The sequence below is a fragment of the Juglans regia genome, chromosome 11 (genome assembly GCF_001411555.2).
Source record: "Juglans regia cultivar Chandler chromosome 11, Walnut 2.0, whole genome shotgun sequence".
Taxonomy (NCBI): Eukaryota; Viridiplantae; Streptophyta; class Magnoliopsida; order Fagales; family Juglandaceae; genus Juglans; species Juglans regia.
The window spans coordinates 5,047,137-5,059,175 of record NC_049911.1 but is presented as its reverse complement, the minus strand read 5'-3'; the positions used below and the strand labels follow the sequence as shown (position 1 = coordinate 5,059,175).

General features: G+C 37.4%; 2 protein-coding genes across 2 annotated transcripts in view; one reads left to right on the top strand and one right to left on the bottom strand.

Annotated features, from left to right (window-relative positions):
* The first annotated feature begins 258 nt into the window (after window positions 1–258).
* On the top strand, window positions 259–1,237 carry LOC109013227 (protein BRICK 1-like). Its single transcript, XM_018995241.2, has 2 exons — window positions 259–614; window positions 822–1,237. Exons 1-2 carry the CDS (start codon window positions 482–484, stop codon window positions 944–946), a joined length of 258 nt encoding a protein of 85 aa, XP_018850786.1. The 5' UTR covers window positions 259–481; the 3' UTR covers window positions 947–1,237.
* Window positions 1,238–3,331: 2,094 nt separating this feature from the next.
* Window positions 3,332–12,039, bottom strand: part of LOC109013225 (nodulation receptor kinase-like) — an 8,877-nt gene continuing 169 nt past the window's right edge. Inside the window, exons 2-14 of the mRNA XM_035695797.1 lie at window positions 11,916–12,035; window positions 11,613–11,763; window positions 11,359–11,430; window positions 11,179–11,247; window positions 10,367–10,438; window positions 10,226–10,297; window positions 9,966–10,138; window positions 9,267–9,493; window positions 8,739–8,865; window positions 8,594–8,662; window positions 7,678–7,870; window positions 4,993–5,125; window positions 3,332–4,611 (exon numbers count right to left, since the gene is read on the bottom strand). Coding sequence (XP_035551690.1) covers window positions 4,261–4,611; window positions 4,993–5,125; window positions 7,678–7,870; window positions 8,594–8,662; window positions 8,739–8,865; window positions 9,267–9,493; window positions 9,966–10,138; window positions 10,226–10,297; window positions 10,367–10,438; window positions 11,179–11,247; window positions 11,359–11,430; window positions 11,613–11,763; window positions 11,916–12,035 — 1,829 coding nt within the window. The 3' untranslated portion in view covers window positions 3,332–4,260. The remainder of the gene's footprint in view (window positions 4,612–4,992; window positions 5,126–7,677; window positions 7,871–8,593; window positions 8,663–8,738; window positions 8,866–9,266; window positions 9,494–9,965; window positions 10,139–10,225; window positions 10,298–10,366; window positions 10,439–11,178; window positions 11,248–11,358; window positions 11,431–11,612; window positions 11,764–11,915; window positions 12,036–12,039) is intronic.

Below are 12,039 nucleotides of genomic sequence, written 5' to 3'. Positions count from 1 at the left end.
AGATGAGTTGAGATAAATTGTGAAAACAAACGAGGCCATGTGGATGCCTTCTTCTCTTAATTTATTTACCTTTCAAGTTTTTAATTTTTGTCAATGAAATGGAAATTTTAATTTCATTCAATTAGTCCAAACTGATAAGAGAGATGATTACAGATATACTCATATTCAGGATTTTCGTGAGATGTTATGTGGAGTCTTGACTTTTCGATTATTTCTGAATTTTAAAAGAGACTATTATACGTTTTCAAATGTCATTGTAGCGTTCACGGGTTTAGGGTGTATATGCTGGCGCACTCAATGACATTAAAGCGCAACGCCTGGAGGGGGCCATAGCCAACTAGCTTTTGGCCCATCCACTAATAATTAGACATTAGTTGACTGTTTGGCAGGAAAGAAAGTGAAGGAAAATCAAGTCAAATTTTACCTGAAAAACAGTCTGTTTGAGTGACTCTGAAAAGGACAAAAGACAAAAAAGGGAAGGATGGCAAGGGCAGGAGGGATTACAAATGCGGTGAATGTTGGGATAGCAGTGCAAGCTGATTGGGAGAACCGCGAGTTCATCTCTCACATTTCGCTCAACGTTCGACGCCTCTTTGATTTCCTTGTCCAATTCGGTACCCGATTTATAATCCCTCCCTTCCTTTATCCTTTACTACTGAAATTTGCTGCTTTGGGGTTGATTCGAGTAGCTCATTATTTCATTGTTGGATAGCATTGATTTGTACAGTATAACCCCCAATGAAATGAATTTCCACAGCCCATTTTTTTGGGGTTGGTGGTGTTATTCAACCTCTGCATCTTATGCTTTTATACTCTTTCAGAGGCTACAACGAAGAGCAAACTCGCATCGTTGAATGAGAAGCTTGACACACTCGAGCGGCGTCTTGAACTTCTTGAGGCCCAAGTGGGTACTGCATCAGCCAATCAGCCTCTTTTCGCTACATGATGTCCGTTGTTGCTGCTGCTGCTGCGATATGCCTCTTCTGTAAGAATAATATTGTCTTGATTGTGAACGTGAACAACTATCTTGTATTATCTCTGTTTGAAGCTAATATACTCGAGCGTTTTCATGCTTCATGATGTCCGTTGTTGCTGCTGCTGCTGCGATATGCCTCTTCTGTAAGAATAATATTGTCTTGATTGTGAACGTGAACAAATATCTTGTATTATCTCTGTTTGAAGCTAATATACTCGAGCGTTTTCATGCTTCTATAGAGTATATGCTATATTTAGGATCTTCAAGCCATCTTTAGAATATGTCAGTGGTGCAGATTCATCTATGCGTTAAAATGTTGATTAATTGATTAATCACTATTTCCTTTCAAACTTTAGGCTTTTGGGGTTAGGAGTGATTCATCATGGTATTGTGGTCCTAAGTTTAAATCTATCACATTGTTATCCTCTCATTTGAGTTAAACATCTCACATATATGGATCCTATTTATAGAGTGGGAGTTTGGGCCCCAACATGAGGGAAAGCCTTATAAAATTGATTAAATGGGGCTACTGGAGAGGAAAGTGGGGCTAATGGAGTGGGGGTTTGGAAGCACATCAGGCGTGGGTGGGGGGTGTTTAATCGCCATTCTAAATTAGTGTTGGGCGAGGGTTCCCGGATAAAGTTTTGGAGGGACAAATGGTGCGGGGATGAGGCCTTAAAAGGATTCCTTTCAAGCTATATTCCAAGTGGCACGTGATCAAGAAGCCTCAGTGGCGGACCTTATGCTTCGATCAGGGGACCAAGTTCAGTGGAATGTCACGTTTAGTAGAGTGGCGCAAGATTGAGAAGTGGACAACTTTGAGACTTTCTTCAGCCTATTATATTATGTGGTGTCGAATGGACAACAAGTTGATAGGCTATGGTGGACACCGGTTGGTAAGGGTGCCTTCTCAGTTCTCTCCTTCTACAAGTCCCTTATACTTTTACCAAACAGCCAGTTCCCATGGAAGAAAATTTGGAGGAATAAGGTGCCTCCTAAAGTGGTCTTCTTTACTTGGACAGCAGCCCTAGAGAAGATTTTGACAACCGATAACTTGAGGAAGCGCAAGGTCATCATCCTAGACTGGTGTTGTATGTGTAAGCAATCTGGGGAGACAGTAGAGCATCTCTTGTTACATTGTGAGATGGCTAGAGCCTCGTGGATTGAAGTTTTTAGCTGGGAGGAGTTATCATATGTAATGCCTGCAATAGTGGTTGAGCTACTGGCTAGCTGGACTCTACCGAGAGGTGTCCCACAAATTATGGAGGTGTGGAAGCTAATCTCGATCTGCATCACGTGGTGCATATGGCAAAAACGAACTGATCAGATTTTCAAAAACAAGAAGCGGTCACTCGAGGAACTTCGAGCTTTATTTTTCCGTACTTTATTTCTATGGGCCATAGCTTGAGATTTTAATGGCTTGAGTTTTCATGATTTTCTTATTTCCTCTATTTCGACCTAAATAGGTCTTATCTCTTCTTGTATATCATCTTGTGTACTTGGGTTATACCTATTTTTATTAATAATATCGTTTACTTTTAAAAAAAAATATTGATTACATGATCAAATTCACTCTTTTCTATCAGTTTGGGCATGTTTGGTCTACACATGAGGGGAAATGTTATAATATTAATTAATTTGATTAGATTAACTTCTCTCTCTTTTTTTTTTCAGCTTTAGACATTGTTAAGATGAATGGTTCCCATATCGAATCCCCACTTCTTTAGGATGGACGTGATAATGTTAATTAAGGGATTAAATTCACAACATCTTATTAGTTTAGGCTTGCGAAACAAGCGATAATGCATCATTGAGATCATTTTAGAAATTCAGGGGCATCTAGATGTTTGTTGATAGAAAAATAAATTTAAATATAGCTCAACGCAATAAGCATTCTGCCAATGGTTCTACTTCAAATAACCGATCCTCCCACTGTAAGAATAGCAAAATATAGGTTGAGGTCGTGGATTCAGAAACGTACTGGATTCCTTTGTGGTTTATCATTGATAGGATTAATACTAAATACCCAATAAACTGAATAAAGTGTTGTCTATGTTTGGGTTTAGCTAAATAAGTCTTCTTCTGCTGATTTCTTAATTAACTTTTATCTATGGTTTCTCATGAGCCACATCTCTCTTTCCTGTTGCAGTCATCAGCCTTCATTGCCGATAATTCTCTGTCTGTCCGTAGTTACTAGTTAGTACCACCTTTTCATATTAAGTCTTCATCATACAAGCATATTGTGTCCAACCTTCTGTTATTATATCAAAATCTTCAAGCACTTATAAAAAAAAAAAATTATGTCAAAATCTTCAAACAAAAAAAAAAAACATTCTTGTTAATGGTCATCGCTAATCCAAATCTTAATTTTCGAACTTTAACCAATTTGGGGGCATTATTCTTAACTTCGTAGAGGCTATATTTTGTGCAGAGCATATACTGCGTAGCCCCAACCACCAACTCAATAAGTTGACTACGACCTTATTACTGAAATTGACCAGTCATTTGTTTTGAAGAGTTAGTTTCCTCCTATCTTATAGATATATGTATCTATATCTATATGGGCTTTCTTCTTTTCAATTTTCAGCTCTCGTTCTAGTAGGCCATTGAGTCCAGGGACCAATGTTGTTTGGGAAAGGGAAGGGTTACCTTCATCAAGTAACCTAAATACCGAGTGTAGGTAGGACCATTTGATTAAACAGTGAAAAAAACAGGAGCGTTTTGTTATAGACTACTTGATATTCTTATCCAGCAAGGTGGTGAGTGCCAGGGTAATATTTTGTTCCAGAGTTTTTTGTGGGACTCATTATTTTTATCAGTTGTTGGGTCGAGCTCTAGGAGATAAATCTATGGTGCAGGTACCATACAGATTTAATGGGGTTGAGTCAACTCAATGAATGTTTAGCTAGCCTGTCTTGCATGAATTATTTGGCTTTCCAGGTTTATGAACATTCATCAACTCCCAGGATAAACGACCCATCTGATTTTTGGCAAGATATGCTGAACTCATACTTGTGCAATGTCCATATGTTCTTCAATAGCATTTTAGCATAAATTCAACTCTCTTGAGTTTTACAACCTAATGAATGTCGAATAAACAGCAAGATTCATAAGCTAGAGTATTGGAGGATCATCCTCATTTTTCCTTTTATCATTAGCATATGATGTAACTAGAAGGTCATCATTGAGTCATTGACATATCAATACATGTTGGACTATGGAAGAAAAAGGAAAACTCCACCATTCATATATTGATGAAACATCATATTCACTCATTGTACTTGCTATCTTGGCTGGGGAGGAGAGGGTTGTTGCGTCATAATAGACAACGGTTCTGATGGAGTTGACATTGGTGGTAGAGCAATTCTTTTGTCCATGACAACAGAGAAGCGATTGGAGTTGGAAGTTCCCAAACTGTCTATGGACTTCATGTATTCAGATGCATTGTTCTCTATGATCAAAGCATCCTCCAGCTCCCGGACAATATTGGCCATGAATGGCCGATAAGCAGCACTGGTCTCAATACATGACTGTGCGGCTTCCACAACTCTCCACATTGCCTCTGCATGGTACCCACCCCTGATGCTAGGGTCCACGATTTCATCAATCTTTTGATCTCTTAGATAGGGTGTGGCCTGCATGCAAAGATGCTCCACTATTAGACTTCATCCACACTTATTAGGTCAGCTGGTCTTGGATCCATGGGGATAAATGTGCTACCTTTCATTTTGAATTTTATTATCTCCAGTTACATCAACTGATGTGGCAAGTCTTTATAACTCAACACTTAACATGACATAACACTTAAATAGGATATGTCAACTGGTTTATTTGACGATGCTGGAACTCAGAATGAAGAACAACATTTTTCTAAATGTAAAGTAAGAATTCCATGGAGTTACAAATTTTTTAGGCATCATATGGTGTGGAAGTGTTCTGTAACACTATAGAGATCTAAAAGAGCAGCTTATGATATCAAATTCTTAGAAGCTAGAGAGCATGAAATTGGACCATACCCATTCAACCAAGCTCCATTCATTGCGTGGCCTGTGTATGTTGAGAGGCTCACGACCAGTTACAATTTCAAGTAGAACCACACCAAAGCTGAAGACATCACTTTTTACAGACAACTGCTGGGTCGTATAGTACCTGAATGACATTAAGACCATGGTAAAGTTTCTCTATGGGTACAATTGAACCGTTTGATACATTAAGACCAACTCCAGGATGAACTGGAAAAATGTTCCATGGTTGGCACAGTTTGAAGCCTTCCATATGCTTCTATGTTTTGATTCTATTGATCAGTCTGAAGCTGAATGGTTGGAGAGAGAGTTTGAAGAAGAAGTTCTTGATGTTGTTAGGGATATGGATAGGGATAAGGCTCCGGGCCCGGATGGGTTCTCAATGGCGTTTTTTCAAGCATGCTGGGACATTGTGCGAGAAGATATCATGAAGGTGTTTGTTGAATTTCATTCATATATGAGATTTGAGAAAAGTTTTAATGCGACTTTCATTGCACTCATTCCGAAGAAGGTAGGGGCTGTGGAGATGAGAGATTTTCGGCCTATTAGTTTGGTTAATAGAGTGCATAAAATCATTTCAAAGGTGCTGGCCAAGCGATTAAGTAAGGTGATGGAGAGGATTATTGTGAAATCTCAAAATGCTTTTGCAAGGGGGAGACAAATCCTAGACTCTGTATTAATTGCAACGAATGTTTAGAGAGTAGAATTAAAATGGGGGAAGCTGGAATTTTAATTAAATTAGACATGGAAAAGGCTTATGACCATGTTAGTTGGAAATTCCTTTTCTATTTGCTTAGGAGATATGGTTTTGAAGAAAAATGGTGTTTGTGGATTCAGCACTGTATTTCATCGTCGAGATTTTCAATTTTGGTGAATGGTTCTCCAGTTGGATTGTTTAACAGCTCGCGTGGCTTGAGACAAAGTGATCCCATTTCTCCCTTCCTTTTTGTTATGATTATGGATGCTTTGAGTAGAATGATTGAGAAGGCTGTGGATGGTAACTTTATGCTAGGTTTTGTGGTGGGTGATGAGTCCTGGAATTGTTTAAAAGTGTCTCATTTATTATTTGCTGATGATACTTCGATATTTAGTGAGCCCAATACTGATCATCTTTGTGCTTTAAGAGCATTACTGCTGTGTTTTGAAGCTGTCTCGGGGTTAAGAGTTAATTTATCTAAAACTGAAATTGTTCTTGTAGGTTCCATTCAGATATTTTAGATCTGGCCAATATATTGGGTTGCAGGATTTCTTCGCTTCCTATGAGATATCTCGGTCTTCCATTGGGAGCTTCGCATAAATCAATTACTATTTGGGATGGGGTGATTGAGAAAATTGAAAAGAGATCAGCTGGTTAGAAAGTGCTTTACTTGTCTAAAGGGGGAAGATTAACATTGATAAAAAGTATTTTGTCAAATCTTTCTACTTATTTTCTCTTTTTTCCCATTGCCGGCAAGGGTAAAAAGAAGAATTGAGAGTTTGTATCGGAATTTTTTGTGGGGTGGTAAAGGAGAAGAAAAAATGTTTCATTTGATTAGTTGGAACAAGGTTTGTTAACTGATTTCATGTGGTGGTTTGGGGATAAAAAAATTTGAGGTTGTTTAATAGAGCGCTACTTTGGAAATAGCTTTGGAGAAATCATATGGAAAGAAATGCCTTCTGGAAAAATATTGTTGATGTAAGGGATCAAAATGCAACTGTGGAACATTCTTTCTCATGTGGATTGTTGACTTTCTTAGAAACGCCAATGATTGGGAAGTGAATGGCGTTACTGCTTTTTTGGGAAGACTTTATAGTTCAAAGGTGATGCTGGGAAGGGAGTATAGTATGCTGTGGGTTCATGTAGGAAATTCTAAGTTCTCAGTTTCTTCTTTTCACAGAATTTTAACCTGTCACGGGAGCTGTGATTTTCCTTGGAAAAATATTTGGAGAGTGAAGGTACCTACCACGGTGGCTTTTTTCAGTTGGGTGGTATCTCTTGGCAAAGTTTTGACCACTTATAATCTTAGGGGGAGAAGTATGTGCATAGCTGATTGGTGTGTCATGTGCAAGAAGGATGAAGAATCTGTTAATCATCTTTTTCTTCACTGTGAAGTGGCCATGTCTTTGTGGAATGAGGTTTCTAATCAGACAGGTTTACTTTGGATGATGCCTAAGGATGTGGTGGATCTACTTGCAGGTTGGTGTGGATTAAAGGGAAGAAAGAATGCTGCTGATATATGGAAGATGATTCCTTCATGTCTGATGTGGTATCTCTGGCTTGAGAGGAATGTGAGATACTTTGAAGACAAAGAACGTTCATTGAGAGAATGTTCGTTGAGAGAACTTAGAAATTTTTTCTTTAGTACTTTGTGTATGTGGGCTAAAACTCTTGTAATGGATGATGTTAACTTCCTCAATTTTTGTATTAGCTTTTATTTTGTTTTTAGAGAGATGTAGTATTTACTTTGTATAGATTCTGTATACTTGGGATTTGCCTATCTTTGGAAATAAAATTTCTTATTAATTATAAAAAAATAAAAAATAAAATTACGGAAAACCAAATTGGTCGATCACAGTAACAAAAGTGAACAAGGGGTTAATATTTGAAAATTAAATCAGAACAATATAAATATATATATATATATTTATATATATTTCAAATAAAAACTAGTCTATGAAACATGCAGATATCAGACTCACTCTGGATCTAGGTAACCCGCTGTTCCTCTCACTTCCAGAGAAATAACACCACTGTCCCCTTCCTGAGGAGCGTACTTTGAGAAACCAAAGTCTGCAACCTTTGCGCACATTGTATGATCCAAGAGTATATTGCTTGATTTTACATCCCTATGTATTATGCAACGCCCAGCAAACGTGTGAAGATATTGCAAACCTGAATAACGAAATAGTCATTTCAAACAACCAGCCAAACAAACAAAAAGGAAATTAGAAATATCTTCCTCAATCTATTTTCTACAAACAAGCAAAAAACAAAACAATCCAAGCAATTTTGAGAAGCAAGGAGGTCAGGGATTTCGTTTTCGTTTTTATTTTTTATTGGCACTGAGTGTCCAAGAACAAAGTCTCGATTAATTCCAGGGGTGCATAGGCTCTCGACAATGAGTTTCCTACAAAAAGGAAGTTCTCCCAGTCTGATTGTTCATAGAAATTATTTGCACCCAATAGGATTCGAACATTAGACCTGGAGGGAGCATACCACCAAAACCAAATCCTTTACCACTTGAGCCAATCCCTAGGAGTTATTTTCATTCATGATAGACCACTTTCTAGAGATTATGACTTTATCCAGCATACTTAATAGCCACTCAGTATTTACTGAAGCATTGTTCGTTTTGTAATCATGTCATACTTTTATTATCTTTCTTATCCAGTAGATTAGACAATAAGGGTAGCCCTTCTCCACCACTTCTGTCTCTTAGGTTAAACACCAGAGAGTACCTGATAAAGGGTACCGCTTGCATTGCCAATTTTGCCATTGCTTATCTGTACATTAAGATTTCCTTTGCATCTTCTCTTTACTTTCTTGTAAATTAGGACAATAAAATGATTTTTTGATAAGTAAAAATAAGAAAACTGAGCAACCCATTTTACTTGCCTCTAGCAGCACCTAGAGCAATAGAAAGTCTGGTTGGCCAGTCCAGAGTTTTCCTTTTTGCTGCATCCCCTGTGAACAAACTGGTGATTAGTGACCTAGTAATGCCAATTGATATCATCTAAAAGAATCAATGATCAATAAGTACCATAGAGACGATCTTGTAGGGAGCCATTAGACATAAAAGGATAAACAAGAATTTGTTGGTCATTTTCACTACAATAACCAAGAAGAGGCACCAGGTTCTCGTGTCGAATCTCTGAGAGCAGGTTTAGCTGTCAAATACATTGTTAAGAGTTGTCAGCTGGCAAAATTTTCAATTAGGTTAAATTCATAAATCTAACCTCCAAAAGAAAGTCATAATTGAATATTTGGTTGAACCCATAGTGATTGGGGAAACAACATAGTAACAAACAGAAGAACTAACTAGATTCCATTTTTCTCGATCAAAAGCATAGCCATTGCAGTAGTGCAGTTAGTCACCAGAATTTCTTGTAAAGGATGATAAGCTGAAGGGAGAGGGGAGGGACAAAGTGACAACAAATTGAATGCTTTGCATTTCCATGACTCATGCAGAAAATGGCCGAATCATGTTTACATGTCTAACTTTCTTGTTTTTGTATGGAATATAAAAAGTTATGATAAGATATCATATACATGAAAATAGCCTGTTTACCTCGTTCTCAAATTCCCGGGTTCCCTGAGTAGATTCTGCTGACCGAACCTTTACTGCCACTTCCTGGCCCTCAAGTAGCATGCCATGGAAAACCGACCCAAATCCCCCTTCGCCTATCAAGGTTTTGTACTTCTCGGTGGCAGCCTCTATCGATGCCAGTGTAAACTTCTCAATAGCTATTGACTTTGTACTAATATCATCTTTGCTGGGTAGGTAGATAAGTATATCTGCATATTTTAGGTGAACTTGTTAGAAAAATATGATTCACAAAGCAACATATACTGCTGAAACTTGACCTCGACTATCTGACAATCTAAATTGTGCTTACCTGACTAACATTATCTATTATTTATGCTCGACTGCTCGAGTGAACAACGTTAACGTAGCAAGTGGTCCTTGTGAATTGTGTATAACCTGGAAGACAATTGTCTTCCATCTGGATGTATGATCTTTGAGGATGGCCTAATAAATCCATTACTTTCTAGTCATCCCCTTGTGTGTTAGATGGGATTTCGTGATTCTCATTCATGCTCACACCTTCATTATTTATAGCTAGAGGATAAGATTTTTCATTTATGTATTATTTGGAGGATGAGGTTATGCATTAGATCCTTTTTTATACTTTTATTTACCTGCTCCCCCACAAGATTCCAGACTTGAATGAATATCAATGACCAGAGAAAAGATTCGTATACTCACTCTCAACCATATGCTGTTCTTTATTATCAAATCCTCCCCTGTGCCTTAATCTTCGTCTGTAAATGCAAACAAAAACGATTCCAACTACAATGGTAAATAGAAATGATCCACATGCAACGCCAATGACGATTACTGGTTTATGTGTTCGTCCTTCAGAATCACATCTTCCAGAGCTGAAAATAGATTCAAATATCAGATTCCTGATTTTTCTGTTTCTTTTGTACGTAATTGTATCAGTTCATATATATTAGAGCTCATACTCTGTACGAAGTCTTGATTCGTTGAAGCTGGGTTGAAGTTTTTTGTCTAAATAACAATTGCACCCGTAATATCTGGAGCAAGCACATAGTTAATGACTGAATGGCAGTATAATTCATAACAGAAGTCAATTTGAAACTTACAGTAATTCTAAATGTGGCAGCGAGATAAGAGATTCTGGAGGTTGTCTTGTAAGCTGATTGTGTCTGATATCCCTGTTCATTATTGTAAATCAATCAATAAATTAAACATGATATTTTTTACATGGAGAACTACTGTTGTAGCAGCCACTCATTGTGCTAACTAGCATCTAAATGAAGGAAGAATAGAGATTAAGATATCTGCATAACATCTCTCCCAAAGTATTTGACTTTCATTGCACATCCATATAGCACCATTCTTAGGCTGCGTTTGAATATTGAGCTGAACTGAATTCTTTATGAATAGTAGTGAGTTGAATAGGTGAAATAAGTTATGTGGCGTTTATTTAAAATAAGTTTAGATGTGTTTAGATGTTAAGATGAGATTAATACTATTTATGAGAAACTGAAGAAGTTGTGGACTTGTTATACATTATTAAAAAAAACAAAAGCCTTTTATATTTAATGATTACATGAAGAAATGACATTTCTATCTTTGTTTGTAGACAGGCAGAAATCAAGTAGGACATTGGTCTCTGAAAACAGAACTGTAAATTATGAGAATATGCATAGGATCCGTGTCGTGACAGCGTAAAATATCTATCCTCTGCTCATGCAATTTTGTATAAATTCATCAGAATTGTAGACAAGATGATCAGGATCATGTCAATAGTGGATATATATATATATATAATGCTTTCTAAAATTCATCTCCATCTGGAGGTAATGTTTAATCAGCAGAGCTTTCGGGATTCAAAGACTACATTGAATCTCGTATAGCTAAAATTTGGATTTGAAACCCAAAAAAAGCTTACATTGACTCTAGCACGGAAAAAGCAGGAAACTCTGGAATACTGCCATTGAAACAGTTGTAGCTCAGATTCCTACATAAAACAAACACGTCATATCAATGTAATAAGAAACAATAGTCCTAAATACTTTTTAAGTAAAAAAAACATGGACAACTCGATAGAAGACAGCAGTGTGAACCGTACAGTGTTTTTAATTTGGCCAGTTCAGCGATACTGGGAGGGATTGACCCTTGAAGTTCACTTGAAGAGAGATCCCTGGAAGAAAATATGATATTACACACTACCAAATCAACATAAATAGTGACCCTTTCAAGAAAATAGCCGAAAGGTACCCATACAACCAAAAGTAAAGATCTGTGAAATAGAAGAACATGGAATTAGGCGCAGACCATGTTTTCCATATAACAACTGACACATTTCAAATGAAGGGGGCTTACAAACTGGTGATGATAACTGAACCATTATAGGGCTCACAACCTAAACCATGCCAGGGGTTTGGAAGACATGGATCTCCAGACCAACTTTTCAACAGTTCATTCTCTTGGTTAGATGCCAGTAACTCATTCCTCACGTTCAAGGCCACATCCACTGAAGAAATAAAATGTTTTTAGAGAGAGAGAACCCAAAAAGGAGTGCTCTATTAGTTATAAAGAAACTGTTCCATCATTGCACAAAACAGAAGAAACCAAGAATAAGCTGTATATATAACTAGAAATTGCATGCTTTTAAATTGAACTCACCATCTTTCTGGTTAGTCTCTTTCACCCATGGGTGCACTTGCAAGATTTCATAGGCATTGCAAATGGGCCCAAAGACACCACCTGAGGCCTTGACCAAAGTCATATTAAGAGACCCATTTGCTTT